Source organism: Crocuta crocuta, unplaced genomic scaffold (assembly GCF_008692635.1).
Source record: "Crocuta crocuta isolate KB4526 unplaced genomic scaffold, BGI_CrCroc_1.0 scaffold101, whole genome shotgun sequence".
In the NCBI taxonomy this organism is placed as follows: Eukaryota; Metazoa; Chordata; class Mammalia; order Carnivora; family Hyaenidae; genus Crocuta; species Crocuta crocuta.
This window is the reverse complement of record NW_027527956.1, coordinates 121,577-144,517: the sequence shown is the minus strand read 5'-3', so window position 1 is coordinate 144,517 and position 22,941 is coordinate 121,577. Positions and strand designations below refer to the sequence as shown.

Genomic DNA, 22,941 nt, shown 5'->3' with positions numbered 1-22,941 from the left:
ACGATGTGTTACTCAACTGTTAAGTGATATGCACAGACTCCAAGTATAATAATATTTTGCAAATATCTGAAAACAATTTACCTGTTATAACTTTTAATGATTTTTTTCTGAGTTATTTTATGTTAAATAATTGGATGCTCGAGAAACAGGCGTACTCATCATCCACTCTTGCAGATCAGGAACCTGAGGCTAAGTGAAGCCAATCACGCGCCCTGTGTCACAGAAGCAGGGAACACTTAAGCCAGGACGCAAGCAGAGTCTTCTCACTATTCTTTTATTACACACTCCTGGAGGTGTCTATGGATTCTAATAGTTGGGGCAGGTTCTTGAAGTGAATATTGGATATGAAATGACTGTTGAATTTTGAATGAGCATTGGTAAGAGGCAATGAAATCCAAGATCATAGAACAGAATTAAGGCAGGTGATGAATCAGTGTGTTGCTAATAATAAGTGAATTAGTGGGCACAGTTTGAAGGGTTTATGACTGAAAAATCATGATGAATAAGACTGTATTGTACAAATAGCAATCTATATTGGTTGATTTGAAGTTTCAGTTTGCAGTAGTGTGTTGTTAGCTCCTTCTGAATTCCTGAGATATATAATCTGAGTGTATATAAGCAAAGGATACTGGAAAATGCTAAAGACATCATGACTCATAACTGATATATTTCTGAAACAGTGTAGTTATTGAAAGCCCAGAAAAATCTTAGTGTACACTCTATATACCTAGGTTATTTCTTTAGTTGAAGATGAAATATGACTATCTTAAGGGGACCTAGAGACCATGAAGTGATATAAAAGAAGAAAAAAACTGTCCCTGAACCTGAAAAATTATCAGTGAATCAGTGATTTACTGTCAAGCCTGATTCAGCAGAAAGTTGGCTCTAGAAGTTTGAGTACCCTGGAGAAAGCACAGCAGTGCCACATGCATAGAAATAAATCTAAACTATAGGAAAGTGATGGTGATTTAATTCAGATTATACTATTTATTCCAAAGTTTTCCACTTGGTTAAAGTATTAATACTCTGTATAAAGACCTCAAACTAATATTGTCAAGGACCTCCCACTCGATCTTATGTCTCCTCCTTAGTGATATGTAGAAGCAACCAGAGTAATAAAGTACATTTGAAATATTGTTACTCATCAAAAGTATAACAGTCAAGAGAATAAGAATTATTATAAATCACTTAACAAATCCAAAGTGCTACAGGAATGCTAAATGATGGGAGAAGGTTTGCCAGGTGGGTGACTAAGCAATTCAGAATGTATTTCTTTCTTTCAGAGAGAACCAAATGGGTGTAACTAGTTAAATCCAAAGAGTATCAGAGTGATATAAAAAAAAGANGAAGGACCACACCTTTGGACAGGTGATTCCTTCTTTAGTCAGCCCAATTTTGTGGCTCAAGCTTTGCCTAACAATTTCCACACTCTCCTAGTGTGGCATGCGACTTCTATTACACCACTTATTATTTTAGATTATTTTTATAGTTAATTAATTAAGCTACTTCCTCTTCTATTGAGGAAGCTCTGGAAGGCTGGTACTATAACTTTTGTCTCTGTGTCTTCAGTGCATGCACATATAAATTGATTCAAGAATTAATGGATTTTCAAAGTACCATCATATTTTAATTACAAAGAACTAAGCCTGAATTTATATTGCATTTATTTCTCAAAAGATTGAAGTGACTGTTTTCATTTTGGGCTAAAAGTTTTGACGCTATAATTCACTAAGATGTCCTTCATCTACTGAGTCATTCTGTCAACAATTCTAATTCAAAGTGCAAAATTTACAAAAGTAGGATCTTGGAGAAGAGAAACATAAATCATCTCAGGAGGAAGATAGTATGCATTTTAGGCCTCGAGTTATTTCAATAAAATGTTTATTGCCCAATAAAAGAATAATCAGGACAAGACTGAGATGAGACAGCAGCTCGAGATGAAGAAAAATCGGAAGGAACTGTGTGGCCAATAACCAACTCAGAGATCCCAATCGCTGAACTTACCCGAGACAGACTTCAAGATGCAGACACTTAACAATACTTTAAGAGATGAATGACAAGGTTGAGAATTTAAACCGGAAACAACTTTAAAAGTGAACAAATGAGAATTTCAGAGCTAACAAACACCAAGTTCCAGTTCCTCTTCTTCTATCTGAAACCGTGGGGTAAAACAGTAAAAATCACAATTATTTATCATCATTAGTATTATTAATATTATCACCATCGCCATCTCTCATGATTCTGAGTTGACTGGAGTCAGCTAAGGCATTCGTGCTCGTTCAGTCCTCTCATGTGTTTGCAATCAGGTGGAGGCCAAGGATGGAAGCACCTCAAAGACTCCCTCACTCCAATGTCTAGAGGTTGATGTCATCTGGATCTTGATCTTTCCTGAGGAGTAAGCTGGAGTACTTACTAGTCACCTCCTCAGCGTGGCCTCTGCTTCCACAAAGCATGATGACTGAATTTCAAGATGAGTGAATTCATAATGTTCAACAGAGCTTGTCACCTATCGGTCAGCACGCTGTGGCTTAGTATCATTCCACTGACTTTCTGCCCACTCTTTCAAGAGGATCTGTGCAGAGCTATCTTTTTATCTAAGAAATATTGCTCGGCGTCGCTTATAATAAACTTTACTGGGGAGCCACAGTGGTCGATGTGTCCCTGGAAATCTGTTTCGCAGGGTTGTAGTTGCGAGTCACAGAGTAGGTAGTCGTTGCTCCAGATAAAATCTTGCTCTAAATACCTACCCAATAATGTGAAGCTAGAGATGAGTGGCAGGCTGTGAGGGGAACATGTGTTTGCCCAACCACTGGATTCCTTTCTAAGGAAGAAACATAACAATAAATTATTTATGTAACATTACCGACTCCCACAATACTGATTATAATCGCGTTGTCAGTTTGCTCCCCTCCCGCCATCCCAACAGGTTATTACTTACAGATTGTGGTATTATTTGCTGCCAGGATTGCATTTTTAAAAATAAGTATAAAGAGTGGGAGGAAATTTTTAGCATAGCAGAGAGTTCCCTTCCTCTTGAAAACAGCATAAGTGGCATCTCTGGTTTTTAATTAATCGGATACCAAGAGTTGGTCCTAAAATTTGAAATAGGATCAAAATGAGTGGCAAGTGATAAGCCTAAAATAATCGCATAGAGGAAGGGAAGAAAATTATTAGAACAGGTTTCTTTAGGATTTAAGACCAATGCCAGAGTAATCAAATATTGACCATGTTATTGACAAAAGACTAAAATGAAATGATATATTTATTAATTGGACTAAAACATAACAACAGTCTATTTAATTGTACATTCAGGCTCCTGAGTATAGAGAGAAAATATGAAATATGGCAAGAAGCAAAAGTTATTTATTGTTTATTAGCAATTAGGAGATTTTTAGTTAAGTATTAAGGAATTACCTTGAAGAGTTTTCTTTTTTCCCTTCAAAAGGCTGAGAAAAATTGCATTTAACCAATCTCAATAGGCAGATTAATCATGAGCTATGCAAGAGGTCATTGTACTAATCTGCAGAAGATAAAACTAAGAAAAAACACTGTTACATCATACAACAAAAAATATGCTTCGTGCTAGATACAAAAGGATTAGGAAGGGGTCTTGTCTTCTTTTTTGAAAAAAGTGCTTAGATTGGATAAGCTGTCTACTCGAAATCACACGAACAACCAGGATATTAACAATTTATAACTCCGCGTTATCCTGGAGTTGTGTCCGTAGTTTGTAAATGGAAGGTTTTCACAACTTATTTTAATACTTGTGACAGGTATTCTCCTGCCCTGAAAATAATCACTAAGGGAATATTTTAGCAGCCTCAGCTAATGATGATTTAAAGATTTAAAGAAAGAAACTGATCCCATTCACAATTGCACAAAAAACCATAAAATACCTCGGAATAAACCTAACCAAGGATACAAGAGATCTGTATGATGAAAATTACAGAAAACTTATGAAGGAAATTGAAGAAGACACAAAGAAATGGAAGAACATTTCATGCCAATGGATAGGAAGAATATAGTTAAAATGTCATTACTACCCAAAGCAATCTACACATTCAATGCAATTCCAATCAAAATTGCACCAGCATACTTCTCAAAACTAGAACAAACTATCCTAAAATTTGTATGCAATCACAAAAGATCTNAGGCAAACCATGAGAGACTCTTGAATGCTGACAAAAGCTGAGGACTGATGGATGTGGGGGGGAGGGGGGGATGGGCATGGAGGAGGGCACTTGTGGGGATGAGCACTGGGTGTTATGTGGAAACTAATCTGACAATAAACTATTTAAAAAAAAAAGAGAGAGAGAGAGAAGAGGGCAACTTTTCTCCCTCCTTCCTTTTGACCACACCACACTGTTGCTTGCCCTTGCTTCTCCCGGGATTAAAAATCAACAGGAGTAAACAAATGTGGAAGGATGACAGTGTTTTCAGCGTTTTACAGGATAAAGTTTTTGTATTTTTCTCTGCATCTTTATAAGAGAACGCAAGGAAAAGGGGTGTTGAGAACCCGAGAAGCAGTGGATCGGCTGGTTCCGGCCCCGCCTCTGTGGTCCGCAGAGCTGCACACTGACCACGCTCCAAAACAGAGCTACAGGTGCCGACCAGCCTCAGACGGGGCTTCACGTCACAAAAGCAAGTGACGCAGGTCACCACTGCAGAATACCTGCAGAAGACAAGGCAGTTTCCACTTAATGCTAACTGGCACCCCCCTACCCCCAACCAAAAAAAAGGCTGATGACATCTTTACTCCCTTAGGATCTCCATCTCCATCCTCAGATAAGTGTGCTTTCATGGGGAAAAATCTAGATAAATTCCCCAGCCCTTCCATCTCGCCTGACCCACCCGTCCCAGCCACGTCACGGGCCTGGTTCCCTTCACAACAGAGATTCTGGAACCACTGCTGCCCCAAACTGCGTATCACGCTTAAAATGGAAAAGATTCTGTCACACTGGGAGTAGAGAATAGTAAGTTAAGTGCATCTTATTTTACAATTGTCAGATCAAGCAGTCACCCAACCCACTCAAACTGAGGGTGCCGAGGAAACAGGGCCGTCTTCTAGAGCCGCAGACTGACACACGGCCCGCTCTGGGCCACCCTCTCCTTACCCCACGGGGCACCTCCCTGGTAAGGTGAAAGTCAAGGGGCTGCCTGCGGGGAACAGATCCCCAGAAAGCCCCCCGCGGGATGTCCGTGAAGGGCGGGCGGGCAGCCTCTCTGCCCCGGGGTGGGCGCCCTGGGGTGGGCGTCCTGGTGGTGCGCAGAGCTGCCTCTAACAAAATCCACGGGCCGGGTAGCTCACAAACCGTGTCTTTCCCACAGTTCCGGAGGCTGGACGGGGAGATGGGGAGCCTGGGCCAGTCAGGTGCCATGATTCACCACCTTCTGCGTGGTGAGAGGGGCAAGGGAGCTCTCTGGAGCCTCTTTCATTAGGCACCCATCCCACTCTTGAGGGCTCCACCTTCATGAGCTAAGCTCCTCCCAAAGGGCCCTGCACCTAAAACCATCCCATGAAGCGCTAGGATTTTTTTTCGTTTCTTTCTTTTCTTTTCTTTTCTTTTCTTTTCTTTTCTTTTCTTTTCTCTTCTTTTCTCTTCTTTTCTTTTCTATTCTTTTCTTTTCTGTTTTGTTCCTTTCTATTCTTTTCTGTTCTGTTCTTCTCTTTTCTGTTTCTTTCTTTCTTTCTTTCTTTCTTTCTTTCTTTCTTTCTTTCTTTCTTTCTTTCTTTCTTTCTCTTTCTTTCTTTCTTCCTTCCTTCCTTCCTTCTCTCTCTCTCCTTCCTTCCTTCCTTCCTTCCTTCCTTCCTTCCTTCCTTCCTTCCTTCCTTCATCAGTTATTTCAACATAGGAATTTGGGAGAGGGGACACAAACATAGACCAAGCATCCACAGGAGAGGAAAAGAGCACCTCTGAGCTACAGAGTGGAATCCAGGGGAGCTCTGTTGGAGGAATGGAAACACATCGATAAAGTTTCTGGAAATAGACTAAGAAGTGTAGGAGGAATGCTTTCTGTATTTAGAGGAGATCAGCTCTCCCTAACAGTAACGGTTACCCATTATCATGTTCATGCAGATGAGCTCAAAATGACATTGTTTTAGCAAGAAATGGCCTTTTCCAACTCACCTCCTATTGACACACCTTATTAACAGTATATTTATTCTGTGATCAAATGAGCAAATAATTCTAAATTTGTGTCGCCTAAAAATTAATCTTTGATATTATATACAAACTCTTACTGAAAGTCAGTATATTTTTAGGTTCTAATTCTAACATAATATGGCTGATAGTACACAGACAAAGCTTTCCTCATGATCATTGCAGACAACTGTGAGAAACAATAAAATATTAAGAAGAATATTTCTATGAATTTCCTGTAAAATTAGCAAATAGTAAGGCCTATGCAAAATGTTCCCAGGCAAATCATTTCCATATCTGGAAAATAAGTAACACTGGTTTTAAAACAAGCTGAAGACCGAATGTGAGTTAATTCCTTCACTCTGTGGCACAGCATTTCTTGACTTGTTAATTTTTTAAAGTAAATGCTGAGCTTAGATACAAGGGGATGTGGCTGAAACACACGCACAGTCTGTATCAGGACCATGAATCTTAATATAAAAACCTCTCACTGTCTTTCAAGTACCTTGTTTGTTTTTATTATTCCTTTTAAAAGGACACTTGTTCTGGGGTAGGTAGACCTATGGAACCACGTTCCTTCACTAAGCCACTGACTAAGGTGGCATGCATTAATTGTTTTGGAGGACATTAATATATCTTTTTAAAAATATTTAAAAAAAATTTTTTTGAGAGAGAGAGACAGAGCACGAGTTGTGGAGGGACAGGGAGAGGGAGACACAGAGTCTGAAGCAGGCTGCAGGTTCACAGCTGTCAGCACAGAGCCCGACGCGGGGCTCGAACCCACAAACCACCGTTGAGTTCATGACCTGAGCAGAAGTCAGTCGCTTAACCTACTAAGCCACCCAGGCACCCCAGGATGTTAATACATCTTATTAGCAAAAGGGCCTGTAGTCAAACAACTTTGGGAAAGAGGTTAAATGTATCACTAAAGTTTTTTTTTTTAACTGCAACTTTCATAAAGACTTTATATGTTAATGCAAAAGTAACTCCATAAAATAACATACACACACTTTTTAGATTTTATTTCATAGAGATTTATTAGAGAGCTAATTTCCTACACTTTCATCAATATTGGATACTAGATATTTTTTAAAAAATTTTAACCTAATGTGAAAAAAGTAAACCTGATTTAATAAAGCAGATGAGGTTAATATCGCTTATTATGCTTACCTACCATTCTTATTTCTTCTTTAGTAATTGTCTATTTTTCTATTAGCTTCTTTTAATTTTTCTGTTTTGGTTCCATTATTCTCAACCTTCTGATTTGATGGATCAAATCATGGATGCAACTGAATATTTTTTAAATGATTTTTTAAAATTTATTTTTGAGAGAGAGAGAAGGAGAGAGAGAGAGAGAGACAGAGCGGGAGACACAGAATCTGAAACAGGCTCCAGGCTGTCAGCACAGAGCCCGACACAGGGCTCAAACCCACGAACCATGAGATCATGACCTGAGCCGAAGTCAGATGTTTAATGGACTGAGCCAGCCAGGCGCCCCTCAACTAAATATTTTAACTCTGTTTAGTAATCTATTATTTTGTATGATAATTTGATATTTTCACATTCATTAGATTAGTGATAATCTTTGGTCTTATTAATATTTATTTGATATTCTCTATTTGTTGCAGTTTAGTATTTTTCATTTCAGATTTCTGCTCAATTGTTAGAATTTTCTGTTCTTTGTTTTTCAGTTTATTTATTTATTGATTTATTTTGAGATAGAGAAAGAGAGAGAGAGAGAGCACAAGCAAGGGAAGGGCAGAGAGAGAGGGAGAGGGAGAATCCTAAGCAGGCTCCACATTGTTAGTGCAGAGCCCAGTGTGGGGCTCGAACTCACGTACTGTGAGATCCAATCTTGAATTCCATTCTTGGAGTCCATTCTCATTTTAAAGATCTGTAAGTTGTCATTGTCCTTTTTTTTTCCCCCCAGAATAGGCTACTGAATGATAAGATTTCTTAACCTTTTTTATTTGAGAATGTCAATTTGTGCTCCCATTTCAGTGAGAATTCCAACAGTAAATTCTAGATTCAGGATTATTTTCATTCAGAATGTTAAAACTATTGCTCCTTTTTTTCCTAATTAGATATGAAATATCATTCTTATACTTTTGAGTAATGATCTTTCAATTACATTTTCAATTTTGTGGTTATTGTGGAGTTGAACACAGTTGTCAGAAATAATAGAGATTATGTACATTTACTCAGTTTCCCTTAAGGATAATAACTTGAAAAAATGGAGTAAAATATTACAACCATTGATACACTGACATTGGTACAATCCACTAGTCTTCAGATACCCCGTTTTAGTTATTCTCCTCTGTGTGTGTGTGTGTGTGTGTGTGTGTGTGTGTGCGTGTGTAGTTCTATGCCATTTTATTACGTTTGTAGTTTTGTGTATAAACCTGGTCAAGTATGGACCAGTTCCAAAACCAAAAGGTTCCCTCCTGGGGTGCCTGGGTGGTAAGCCAGGTTGGTTAAGCATGTGACTCTCAGTTTCGGCTTGGGTCAGGATCTCATGGTTTGTGAGTTTGAGAACCATGTTGGGCTCTGCCCTGGCAGTGCAGAAGCCTGCTTGAGATTCTCTTTCTGGCTCTCCCTCTGTCCCTCCCTCACTCACACATGCTCACACTCACTGTGTCTCTCTCAAAATAAAAGAAACATGTTTTCTTAAAAACGGATCCCTCATGTTGCTCTTTTATACCACAACTCACATCTCTCCAACTTCTACCAACTCATGCTTAACCACTGACAGCCACTAATCTGTTCACTCTGTCTTAATTTTGATGTTACAAGTAATTTAATATAAAGAATAATACAGTGTATAACCTTTGGAAATTGGCATTTTTAACTCAGCATAATTCTAAGAGATTCATCTAGGTTGTAACCAATAGTTGTATTGTATTTATCTAGGTTGTATTAATAGTGCCTTCTTTGTTATCATTGAATATGGACTCTTCTGTGTTATGAATACAGCACAGTTTAACTACTTACCAATTTTTTTGAAGGCCACTGGGTTGTTTCCAGTTTGGGGCTATTACAAATAAAGTTGCTATGACATATACCAAAGAGTGCAATTTGTGGCTTATATGGTAAGTGCATGTTTAGTGTTACAGAAACAGCCACGCTGTCTTCCAGAGTTGCTGTGCCATTTTAGCCCTGTACCTGTGATGTACAGGGGATCCAGTTTCACTTCCTCCTCATCAGCATTTGGTGTTGTCACTAATGTAGAAGTTTTCTAGGCTATCCATTGCGATTTTAACTTGCATTTCGAAGATGGGTAATGAAACTGTGCACCTTCTCATTTGCTCATTTGCTTTCCGTATATCCTGTTTGGTAAAATGCATATTCATGTCTGCTGCCTATTTTCATATTGGATGTTGTTGTTATTTTTACTGTTGAGTTTTGAGACATTTTGCATATTCTAGATACTAGTGTTCTGTCAGATATGCTGTTTGCAAATATGTTGTCCAGTCTATCACTTGTCACTTATCTTCTTAAGACATGGCCTTTCAGGACACAGGAAGATGGCGGCAGAGCGGGAGGACCCTACGCTTGCCTCGTCCCACAAATTCAACTAGATAATTGTCAGATAATTCTAAATACCCCAGAAATGGAGCTGAAGACTTGCAGAACAAATTCCATGGTTCAAAGGAGAGAAGACACTGCATCGAAGAAGGTAGGAAACACAGACACATGGTTTGGGGGAGAAAGGGATCTTGGCTGCTGTGAAAGGGAGGGAGCCATAGTCATGGAGAAAGGTGACAGAGAGGAGCACACAAGAGAGTGCACAACAACGAGAATGTTTCCTCATAGCCTCTGGCTTCAAAGGGGCTGAATTTTGTGAGTTCTTGCAACTAGCAGGGCTCAAAGCCTGGAGTTTGAAAGGTCAGTGGGCTTGGTTGGCTAGGATAGAGGCTGGAGGGCACTGCACTGCTCCGGGGGAGAAGACGGGAAAACAGCCCAGCAGCACAGATGGTGAAACAGCAATCTGAAGAGCCCCTGGGGACACAGCTTGGAGATTATTTGCTCTTCTCAGAGTGTGTCCCTGAGAGGCAGGCTTCATAGAAATACCTCTCTGGGAACAAAGGAGCGGCCAAAGCATTTCCCTCCCCTGCCCCTGAGCATAAACACACAGCCACCTGCAGGAGGCAGCAGAGCCCTGACACTGTTTGCCTAACTTAATTACCCGAAGCCCCCTTGAGCTTGTGGAACTGCCCTTCTCAGTCATGCTTACCTCAGGACCAGTGCAGTGGGCCCCTCCCCCAGAAGACCAGCTCAGGACCAGTGCAGTGGGCCCCTCCCCCAGAAGACCAGCTCAGTACCACTGTAGTGGGCCCCTCCCCCAGAAGACCAGCTCAGTACCACTGTAGTGGGCCCCTCCCCTAGAAGACCAGCTCAGGACCAGTGCAGTGGGTCCCTCTGCTAGAAGACAAGCTCAGGACCAGTGCAGTGGGCCCCTCCCCCAGAAGACCAGCTCAGGACCAGTGCAGTGGGCCCCTCTGCTGGAAGACCAGCTCAGGACCAGTGCAGTGGGCCCCTCCCCCAGAAGATCAGCTCAGGACCACTGTAGTGGGCCCCTCCCCCAGAAGACCAGCTCAGGACCACTGTAGTGGGCCCTTCCCCTAGAAGACAAGCTCAGGACCAGTGTAGTGGGCCCCTCCCCTAGAAGACCAGCTCAGTACCACTGTAGTGGAACCCTCTGCTGGAAGACCAGCTCAGGACCAGTGTAGTGGGCCCCTCCCCCAGAAGACCAGCTCAGGACCACTGTAGTGGGCCCCTCCCCTAGAAGACAAGCTCAGGACCAGTGTAGTGGGCCCCTCCCCTAGAAGACCAGCTCAGTACCACTGTAGTGGGACCCTCTGCTGGAAGACCAGCTCAGGACCAGTGTAGTGGGCCCCTCCCCTAGAAGACTAGCACAAACACCTGCACACTCACTGGACTTGAAAAAAGAATGGAAGACTTCAGTGAGACCCTTACCACAGAGATAAAAGAGTTAAAAATAATCAAAGATGAAGAGTACAATGAATGAAATTAGAAACACTCTTGATGAAAGGAATAGCTGGCTGGGAGAAGCAGAGGAACAATTTACTACCTAGGAGACAAAGTAATGGAAAATGATGAGGCTGAAGAAAAGAGAAAGAAGAATTATGCAAAATAAAAGATTTAGGGAATTCACTGATTCCATCCAACATAACATTCATAGTATAGGAGTCTCAGAAGAAAAACAGAGAAAAAAGGGGACAGAAAATTTATTTGAAGAGATAATAGCTGAAAACTTTCCAATCTAGGGAATGAAACAGACATCCAGATCCAGAAGGTACAGAGAACTCCCATCAAAATCAACAAAAGCAGACATACACCACGACATATTGTGATTAAATTTGCAAAATATAGTGCTAAAGAAAAAATATCTTAAAAGCAGCAAGACAAAAGAGGTCAGTAACTTAGACGGGAAATTCATAAGGCTAGCAGGATATTTTTCAATAGAAAGTCTGCAAGCCAGAAGGCAGTGGCATGATATATTCAACTTGCTGAATGGGAAAAATATGCAGCCAAGAATACACTATCTAGCAAGGCTATCATTCAGGATAGAAAGTACAGAGTTTCCCAAACAAACAAAAATTAAAGGAATTGTGATGACTACACCAGCCCAGCAAGAAATATTAAAGGGGATTCTTAGAGTGCAAAGGAGAGACCAAAAGTGATAGTATAAAGGGAGAAAATGCAAAATCAGTAAAAACGAATATTTCTGGAAAAAAAATCAAAGAACTCACAAAAAGGATATAGAATATAACAACATATACCTAAAGTATGGGGAGAAGTAAAGAATGAGTTCAAACTTAAACAACTATCAACTTACTATAGACTACTCTATGCAGAAGAGGTTATCTACAAACCTAATGGTAAGCATGTATCAAAAACTACTAATAAATATACAAACAAGAAAGAAAATGAAGTCCAAATAGATCACTAATGAAAACCAGAAAATTATGAAGGACAGAAAAACAAGAAAGGATCAGAGAAAATCTCTAGAAACAACCACAAAACAAGTGAGAAAATGGCAATAAATACATATTTGTCAATAATTACTTGAATGTAAATGGCTAAATACTCCAGCCAAAAGATATAGGGTGTCAGAATGGATTAAATAAAAGACTCATCTATATGCTGCCTACAAGAGAGTTATTTTTTTAATGTTTATTTATTTTTGAGAGAGACAGAACATGAGTGGGGGAGGGGCAGAAAGAGAGAGGGATACATAGACTCTGAAGCAGGCTCCATGCTCTGAGCTGTCAGCACAGAGCCTGATGTGGGGCTTGAACCCACAAACTGCGAGATCATGACCTGAGCTGAAGTGGGACACTTAACCATCTGAGCCTCTCATGTGCTCCAAGAGACTTATGTCAGACCTAAAGACACCTGCAGATTGAAAGTGAGGGGATTAAGAAACATGCAAATGGATATTAAATGAAAGCTGAAGTAGCAACATTTATATTAGACAATACTTATATTGGACTTTAAAACAGACTATAATCAGATGCAAAGAAGTGCCCTATATAATAATAAAGAGGATAATCTAACAAAAAGATGTAACCATAAATATTTATGCACCTAACATGGAAACACCCAAATACATAAAACAAACATAAAGAAACTACTTGGTAATAATACAATAATAGTAGGAGATTTTAACATCCACTTATAACAATGGACAGATTATCTAAACAGAAAATCAACAAAAAAACAATGGCTTTGAATGATACCCTGGTCCAAATGAACTTAACACAATGTCCCATCCTAAAATAGCAAAATACACCTTCTTTTCAAGTGCACATGAGACATTCTCCAGAATAGATAACATATTAGGACTCAAAACAGGCCTCAACAAATTTAAGAAGATCAAAATCATACCATGCAAGTTTTCTGACCACAATGCTACACAACTAGAAGCCAATCACAAGGAAAAATCTGGAAAGTGCACAAATACATGGAGGTTAAACAGCTACTAGACAATGAATCAGTCAACCAGAAAACCAAAGAAGAAATTTTTAAAAAGCATGGAAACCAATGAAAATGAAAACACAATGGTCCAAAATCTTTGGGATGCAGCAAAAGCAGTTGTAAGAAGAAATTACATAGCAATACAGGCTTATCTCAAGAAGCAAGAAAAATCTCAAATAAACAACCTAACCTTACATATAAAGGTGCTAGAAAAGAACAACAAAAGAAGCCTAAAGCCAGTAGAAGGTAGGACATAATAAATGTTGGAGCAGAAATAAATTATATTGAATCTAAAAAAAAAATCCAATAAAACAGATCAATGAAACCATGAACTGGTTCTTTGAAAAAATGCATAAAATTGATGAACCTCTAGCCAGACTTATCAAAAAGGAAAAAGACACAAATAAATAAAATTGCAAATAAGAGAAAAGAGATAACAACCTTCACCACAGAAATACAAACAATTATAAGGCAACATTATGAAAAGCTATATGCCAACAAATTGAACAACCTAGAAGAAATGACAAATTCCTAGAAATAATCTACCAAAACGGAAACAGGAATAGAAAATTAGAACAGACTGACAACCAGAAAAGAAATTGAATCAATAATCAAAAATCTCCCCAAAAACAAAAGTCCAGGACTGGATGGTTTCACAGGCAAATTCTACCAAACATGTAAACAAGAGTTAATATCCATCCTTCCCTAATGATTCCAAAAAATAGAAAAGGAAAGAAAATTCAAAATTTATTCTATGGGGCCAGCATTATTCTGATACCAAATCCAGATAAAGACAACACAAACAGACAAACAAACAAACAAAAGAGAGAGAGAGAGAGGGAGAGAGAGAGAGAGAACTGCAGGCCAATATAGCTGATGAATATAAATGTAAAAATCAACAAAATAGTAGCAAACTGAATCCAACAATACATTAAGAGAATCATTTACCGAGAACAAGCAGGATTTATTCCTGGGTTGCAAGGGTAGTTCAATATTGACAAATCAATCAACATGATACACCACATTAATAAAAGAAAAGATAAGAATCATATGATTATTTCAATAGATGAAGAGAAAGCATTTGATAAAATACAACATCCACTCATGACAAAAACCTTCAACAAAGTTTTTGAGGTTTGGAGAGAACATACCTCAACATAATAACGTCAGTATATAAAAAACCCAGAGTGAATAGCATCTTAAATGCGGGAAAACCAGGAACTTTTCCTGCACAGTGAGAAACCACACAAGGATGTGTACTCTCACCACATTTAATCAACATAGTACTGGAAGTCCTAACCACGGCAATCTGACAACCAAAAGAAAAAAAAAATACATCCAAATTGGCAAGGAAGGAATAAAACTTGCACTATTTGCAGATGACATACTATTTGTCAAAAACCCAAAGACTCCACTAAAATAATGCTAAACTGATAAACAAATTCAGTAAAGTTGCAGATTCCAAATGAACATACAGAAATCTGTTGCATTTCTGTACACCAAAAATGAAGCTGCAGAAAGATAAATTAAGGAATCAATTTCATTTACAATTGCTCCCAAAACAGTAAGATATCTGAGAATAAACCTAACCAAAGAGATTAAAGATTTGTACTCTGAAAACTCTAAAACACTGATGAAAGAAAGTGAAGATGTCACAAAGAAATGGAAAGAGAGTCCATGCTCATGGATTGCAAGAATAAATATTGTTAAAATGTCTATACTACCGAAAGCAATCTACACATTTAATGCAATCTCTATCAAAATGCCAACAGCATTTTTCACAGAACTAGAACAAAGAATCCTAAAATATGCATGGAACCATAAAAGACACTTTAATAGCCAAAGCAATCTTGAGAAAGAAAGGCCAAGCTGGAGGCATCACAATTCCAGACTTCAAGTTGTATTACAAAGCTGTAGTAATCAAAACAGTATGGTACTGGCACAAAAATGGACACATAGATCAGTGGAACAGAACAGAAAACCCAGAAACAAACCCACAAATATATGGTCAATTAATCTTCAACAAAGTAGGAAAGAATATACAATGGGGAAAATGGGGGAAAACATAATCTCTTCAACAAATAGTGCGGGGAAAACTGGACAGCAACATGCAAAAACTGAAACTGGACCATTATCATTCACCACACACAAAAAAACCCCTCAAAACTTAAAGAATTAAATATGAGACCTGAAACCATAAAAGTCCTTCAAGAAAGCACAGGCAATAATTTCCTTGACATCGTCCATTATAGCTTTTTTTTCTAGATAGATCTCCTAAGGCAAGGGAAATAAAAACAAAAAAACTGTTGGGACTACATCAAAATAAAAAATCTTCTGCACAGTGAAGGAAACAATTAGCAAAGCTAAAAAGCAAACTAAAAAGTGAGAGAAGATATATATTTGGAAATTATGTCTGATAAAGGGTTAGTATCCAAAATATATAAAGAACTTATAAAACTCAAGACACAAAAAACAAATAATCCAATTAAAAATGGGTAGAAGACATGAAAGGACAGTTTTCCAAAGACGACATACAGATATCCAACAGATACGTGAAAAGATATTCATCATCAGTTCCCGTCAGGGAAATGCAAATCAAAACTACATTGAGATTATTACCTCACACCTGCCACGATGGCTAACATCAACAATGCAAGAAAAAACAGGTGTTGGTGAGGATGATGAGAAAGGGAAACTCTCTTGCATTGTTGGTAGGAATACAAACTGGTGCAGCCACTCTGGAAAACAGTGTGGAGGCTCCTCGGAAAGTTAAAAATAGAATTATCCTTTAATCCAGCAATTGCACTACTGGGTATCTACACGAAGAACAAAAATTACTAATTCAAAGGGATACATACACTCTGATGTTTGGAGCAGCATTATCTACAATTGCCAAACAATGGAAATAGCTCAAGTATCCATCAACTGATGAACAGTTAAAGAAGTGATAGTATATATACACAATGGAGTAGTATTCAGTCATCAGAAAGAATGAAATCTCGCCATTTGCAAAGACATGGATGAAGCTAGAGAGTATTACGGTGAACAAGATAAGTCAGAGAAAGACAAATACCACATGATTTCACTCATATGTGGAATTTAAGAAACAAAACAAAAGAGCAAAGGGAAAAACAGAAGAGAGAGGCAGGGGCGCCTGGGTGGCTTAGTCGGTTAAGCGACAGACTTTCGCTTAGGTCATGATCTCGCGGTTCGTGGGTTCGAGCCCCGCGTCGGGCTCTGTGCTGACTGCCAGCTCAGAGCCTGGAGCCTGTTTCAGTCTGTGACTCCCTCTCTCTCTGACCCTCCCCTGTTCACGCTGTCTCTCTCTCTCCTAGAAATAAATAAAACATTAAAAAAAAAAAGAGAGAGAGAGAGGCAAATCAAAAGACAGAATTTTATTAAAGAGAACAAAATGATGGTTGCTAAAGGGCAGGTGGGCAGGGAGACAGATTAAATAGGTGATAGAGACTAATTAATGCATTTGTGATGAGCACCGGATGACATATGGAAGTATTGAATCATTGTATTATATTCCTGAACCTAATACTATATTGTATATTAACTAACTGGATTTTAAATAAATACTTTAAAAGGTACAGCTTTATTTTTTCCCCTTTCATATCATGTTTTTGATGTCAGGCCTACAATCTTTTAACCTAGCCCTAGATTATGAAGTTTTTCTTGTATTTTTTTTCCTAAAAATCTTATACTGTTAACATTTTATCATTAAGTCCACAATTCACTTTGAATTAGTTTTTAGATGAAATGTGAGATTTAGGTTAATCAATTTAGCCTATGAACATTCAATTGTATCAGCATCATTTGTTGAAAAGACTCTTCTTGCTCTGTGAAATTACTTTTGCATTTTTGTCAAAAATCACATTTCTGTGGATCTATTCTCGACTTTATATTCTGTTATTGTTTCATTGATCTTTGTATCTATCCCTTCGCTAACACTATACCGTTTTGACTAATGTAGCTATATTGTAAACCACAGTATTGAGTACAAAGATTCCCATCACTTCATTCTGCCATTTCAAGATTGTTTTAATCATTCTAGAGTTTGTGTGTCTTCATACAGATTTTAGAATAAGCTTGTCTATTTCTACAAAACCGAGTAACATATTTTTATTTCTGACCTGTATTATATTGGTGAGGGGAGGGTATGTAGGTTTTTCATTTCTATGTAGCTGCTTTAACTAATGCTGATAAGTTGAGTTTTTCTTTGGATTAGAATATTTTCATATATTGTTTATTTCCATTTCTTAAAAAAATATTTTTTACATTTATTTATTTTTGAGATACAGAGACAGACACAGTGCAAACGGGGGATGGTCAGAGAAAGAAGGAGACACAGAATCCAAGGCAGTCTCCAGGTTCTGCGCTGTCAGCACAGACCCCACATGGGGCTTGAACCTGCGGAACTATGAGATCATGACCCTAGCCGAAGTCAAACTCTCAACCGACTGAACCACCCAGGCACCCCTCTTTATTTCCACTTCTTTCTCACAATTCATTTTTTGGAAGCCTTGTCTAAAGTAATGAAATTTAAGCTAATATTTTGGATGTGGCAGTTAATATCTGTATATTATCTCTGTCATTACGAATATTATAACCAGTTTAATTTCCATGTTCTGTTTTTGTATTTCTTTTACTCATTTATTCTCATTTGTTCCCTTTTCCTATATCTTCTTGAGGTTACTTTAAAATGATTTAGTGAATAAGAGGAAGTAATAACAGTAATGGTAATAACAATGATATAAATCACAGACTTTTAAAAGTTGTACAGGCACCAAGCCTATTGTTTTAAATGTATTAGATACACACTTAATAATATTAGGAGGTAAATATCACTCTCATATATTACTCAAGATTTTTATTATCTCTCAATAACAAATTAAATCCTACCACACAGATTTTTATCTCGTGCTTCTAGTGCAAGTCCAGCTTGCGTCAGCGGGTCAAGAGCTCTTCCACACATGACTCTGCCCTGACCGTGGGACACTGGCTCCCACTGTTTTAAACAGAGGACTCCCTGGTTGCCAAAATAGCTTATGCTCATAACAAGTTTGGAAGGATGCGCTAAATAGTCCTGCTCTGTTTTAGGGGTGGAAAAATAATCTAATACCAAAACAAAAGAAAAATCGGCATGGATAAACACTAGATGTCTCTACATGCTCTGTTTTACAATTTAGAAATGAGTTTTAGCAAGACGAGGTAATTTCCCACATTCTATATAGGCAGTATGCAGTCTACCTGACCAGTAAGTTTACAGTTTTAGTAAATTGAACTACTGGGATTTGGGGTGCCTGGGTGGCTCAGTCCATTAAGCGGCCGACTTTGGCTCATGTCATGATCTCATGGTTCGTCAGTTCAAGTCCAGTGTCAGGCTCTGTGCTGACAGCTCAGAGCCTGGAGTCCGCTTTGGATTCTGTCTCCCTTTCTCTCTGACCCTTCCCCACTCACACTCTGTGTGTGTATCTCTCTTTCTCTCAAAAATAAACATTAAAAAGAATTAAAAAGTGAACTACTGGGATTTGAATATGAGTTTGTCTGCCCTTAAGATGTGACTCCTATTAAGGATTTAGAGACAATAATATCAATATCAAATATCAAAGTATCAATTACATCAATATCAAAAAAGACCACAGGTTGAGGTTTTAATGAGTGCTTTCATGCAAAAACTTAAGGATATTCTTAATATGATGTGGCTAAAGCGACTCCTGGAAATAACAACCTCTTTCTAAAATATACTTTACGGCAGATAACTTATGGTTATAGCTTACATATTCATGCATTCAATTTGTTCAACAAACATCTCGTGAGCTCCAAATATGTCTCAGTCAAATTTCTAGGATCTGGGAGCACAGAGGTGAACAAAAATGAAGTCCTTCCATCATTCAATATATATAAACAGTTGGGGGAGACAGACAATCACTAATTAACTTGAATATAGAATGTTAGAGAAAGTTAAAGATAAAAAAAGAAACCATGAAAACTGGATGAGAATTTTAGGAGTTTATGTGTCCAGAGGCAGTCTGCATTTCCCAGGCTGCACGTCAAATCACTGAGCATCTCATCGTTTTCTCCCATGTCTACAGGCAGGAATGTGGTCGTTCGGAGCCGATGTCACGGCACAGTCATGCATTGAAACCTTCCTCTAGTAAAGAAAATTCCTAAAGATGCTTGTGTTCACTAAAACTATATTCATGTCATCATGGAAATATTTCTTAAAGTTTTTCTCTCCAGCAGTAACAGATTAGAAAACAGAATGTGTCAATTAGTTTCATATTTTACTACAAAATTTTATTGTTGAGCCATAAACTGTTCATATTAGTGTCACTTAGGATTGTACAGCAAAATGTCAAGGAGACAATGATTTATGTTAATTATATAAAGCTCACTGATCGATAACAGCTGAACACATCATTACACAGAGGTTAATGCCACAGATTTCATTCCTTTCCTAAAACAGCAATGATTGCCTTTTAACAAAAATGAACTTCATTTAAAAAAATGACTAGTATCCTAGAACCCCTGAGATTCTTCCTTTTCTGTTTTGTGCTTTTCTTTGGAATGAATAATAATATTATTTTTGTTTCTATAATGGATATTGACCTTTCCCTTTTCTAAATTTTCCAAATTTGACTGTGGTATGAACTTTCATAAATACAATTTTATTTTTTTTTAATATTTTTATTTTATTTATAGGAGAGAGAGAGAGAGAGACAGCGTGAGCAGGGGAGGGTCAGAGAGAGAGGGAGACACAGACTCTGAAATAGGCTCCAGGCTCTGAGCTGGCAGTCAGCACAGAGCCCGACGCGGGGCTCGAACCCACGAACTGCGAGATCATGACCTAAGCGAAAGTCGGACGCTTAACCAACTAAGCCACCCAGGCGCCCCTCACAAATACAATTTTAAGTTATAACATGGATCTGTCGGAAAAGGTGAAATTCAGGAAAATGCTTTCATGATATGAGAAGTTATTTCCTGAGGGGTTCCTCTCAGGTTAAGAACTAAGACTATGAATAACACTGCAGGAGATTAGAGTCCATTAACTACCATTAAAATGAGACGTGTCTACTGACTCCTTATTATGAAAAATGAGGAAATCAATGTACTTACACTTCCTCCTACATCCATTCTCCTAAACTATTGATTTTGTTATATTTTTATTTTTAATAAGGTTCATAATTTCCACAATCTGCTTTGTAACCATAGTTCCCAGAGTTTAGTTACAGTTTTACATGTAAATCAATTTGATGCTCACCCCCGCTACTGATTCGCTTCCTGAGTTCTTTGTTCTATATTTGCTCTGAGTTGCCTGGATTTCACCTTCAAATGCATTTTTCCTTCCAAGAAGAGCTCATAGGTCCTATGTTTCTGCGTTATATGTGCTTGAAAATGAATATCTATTTCCTTAATACTTTTTAGGGGAAAAATGGATGGGAATAAAATTTTCTTTTTGCACTTCCTTTTGCTTAAAACTTTGCTGACACTGGAAGTTCAGTGGAACACTCTCAGGTACCTGATTTTCCCTTCTTGTACAAATATATTTTTCTGACTCCACTTTGATAAGTATGTTCTGCAATTAGTAATTCCTTACCACTTTTTCCTCTTTTAATATGAAAATTTAGCACTTTATTTCAGAAAGTTTATTTTTCATATTATGCATCTGAAGACAGTTTTCCATTAAATTTTCCATGTCTTCCATTAAAAAGTGTATTTTCTAGGATACCAACTATGTGCATATGTCTGGACCATTCTGTTCCATAAGTATAATCTTTCTAGTTCTTTCTTTTCTTCTTTTCTTTTCTTTTCTTTTTGAATCTCAGGAGCACACAAGTGAAGTAAGCATGATCCTTAAAAGGTCCTCATCTTGATCATTATTTGGCCTAGTTTTCTTATTTATTAATTGATTTGGACATTTTCCCCAAGACATACAACTGGCCAACAAGCATATGAAAAGATGCTCAACATTTCTATCATCAGGACAATCCACTTCAAAACCACCATGAGATATCACCTCACTGCTATTAGAATGGCTATTGTTTAAAAAACGAGAGATCCATGTTGGCAAAGGTGTGAATGAAAAAGAATCCTAGTATACTGTTGGTGGGAATGTAAATTTGTACAGCCATTACGGAAAACAGTATGGGAAGTTCCACCAAAAAAAACCTAAAAATAGAACCACCATATGATCTAGCAATTCCACTTCTGCATATTTATCTGAAGGAATGAAATCAGTATCTTGAAGAGACATCTACACTCCCATATTCACTGCAGCATTACTGACTAGAGCCAAGGTATGAAAACAACCCAAATGTCCACTGACAGATGAGTGGATGAAGAAATATGTGCGTGCGTGTTTGTGCGTATATACACATATGTACATATGTGCCTTATATACAAAGGATTATTATTCTGCCATAAAAAAAGGAGATTCTACCATTTGTGAAAACATGGATGAACCTAGAGAACATCATGCTAACTGAAGGAAGCCAGACACAGAAAGACAAATACTGCTCATGGAATCTAAAAAGTCCAACTCATAGAAACAGGGAGTGGGATGGTGGTTGTCAGCGGCCGGCGGTGGGGGAAACAAAAAGATGTTGGTCAAAAGGTACAAACTTTCAGTTATAAGATGAGTAAGTCCTGGAGATCTCGTGTACAGCATTGTGGCTATAATTAACAATACTGTGTTCTACATTTGTAATTTGCTGAGTGTAGATCTTAAGTATTCTCATCTCACACACAAAAAAGGTAACTGAAAAGATGAATGTGTTCATTAAATTGATTATGGTAATCATTTCACAGTGCATACATGTATTAGCTCATCACATCCTACACCTTAAATATATACAGTTCTTAGCAATTACACTTCAATAAAGCAGGGGAAAAAAAGAAAATAAAGTTTTGAAAACAGTAGTTTGTCTAAGGTATAGAATTCTATGTTGTAAGAACTGGAAACGGGGCCAGGTCATCTTTCATTATCATATTTAGGGACTTATGACATATACTAATCACTGACACATTTGTAGACTTAAATTGGCTTATATAAAATAATACCTTTCATATCACATGGAAGAAGAGAAATATAGGCATGTTAGGTAATATGGGTTGGTTGTAAAGATAAATTGGGGAGTCTGTAGGTATTGGGAATTATCTCAAAGAGGCCGCATGTTGTCCTGGGGTACCTTTCAGGATGTAGCAATAGCCTGAGCTGGGTATCTGGTGCCTATTCAACATGTGAACTTTTGTAGTGAGCTCTTCTTTTTTTAGTTTCGTTTTCTCTATGTTGTTCTTACCTCTTTTTATGCCAAATCCTGCTTTTGCCATCAACTTCAACTTTCCCCTGCTGCTTCTCTCTGTTCCTACGGTGCTCTTTGCATGTCCTGTAAAGCTGCTTAATCATCTTTCAACAGAAAGTGCATTTCCTGTGCAGGTTTGCGTGGACTTCATATCATACAGTCTAATTTGTGTGGACTGTATAGATGGTCGTCATCATGAAGGAGACCCATCGGTGGGAGTGACCAGAGAACATACAGCTGGCAGCTCACACGGTGGGGTCCTTAATCACCTCTTTCTCCATAGAGACCAGGGATGAGGCAGCTTTACAATCTCACAGATCCCTCTACAAAGCTTATTTTATTCATCACATAATTGTCCTCCAAAATATTTGAACCTCAAGCCCTTATACATTTGCCCTTTTTTGACAATTATATTTACAGATGCTTGCTGTTCATTGACGTTTTTGAAAAAAATTAGTTTTGCCTTTTTAATCTTTTTTATTTTTACA

At 38.1% G+C, this 22,941-nt stretch overlaps 1 protein-coding gene across 1 annotated transcript; it reads left to right on the top strand.

Moving 5' to 3' along the window:
• Positions 1-4,424: 4,424 nt before the first annotated feature.
• On the top strand, positions 4,425-22,844 carry LOC144222219 (uncharacterized). Its single transcript, XM_077752728.1, has 4 exons — positions 4,425-4,641; positions 4,979-5,133; positions 9,640-9,816; positions 22,588-22,844. The coding sequence occupies exons 1-4, from the start codon at positions 4,425-4,427 to the stop codon at positions 22,747-22,749; spliced, it is 711 nt and encodes a 236-aa protein (XP_077608854.1). The 3' UTR covers positions 22,750-22,844.
• Positions 22,845-22,941: the final 97 nt, after the last annotated feature.

What these genes read in the sequence shown, in the direction of transcription:
- LOC144222219 (XM_077752728.1), top strand. Translation starts at nt 4,425, where the DNA reads ATGACAGTGTTTTCAGCGTTTTACAGGATAAAGTTTTTGTATTTTTCT. An exon ending in CGGGGCTTCACGTCACAAAA is followed by an intron (nt 4,642 to 4,978) that starts GCAAGTGACGCA and finishes GAGAATAGTAAG; the next exon opens with TTAAGTGCATCTTATTTTAC. An exon ending in CCCCACGGGGCACCTCCCTG is followed by an intron (nt 5,134 to 9,639) that starts GTAAGGTGAAAG and finishes TATCTTCTTAAG; the next exon opens with ACATGGCCTTTCAGGACACA.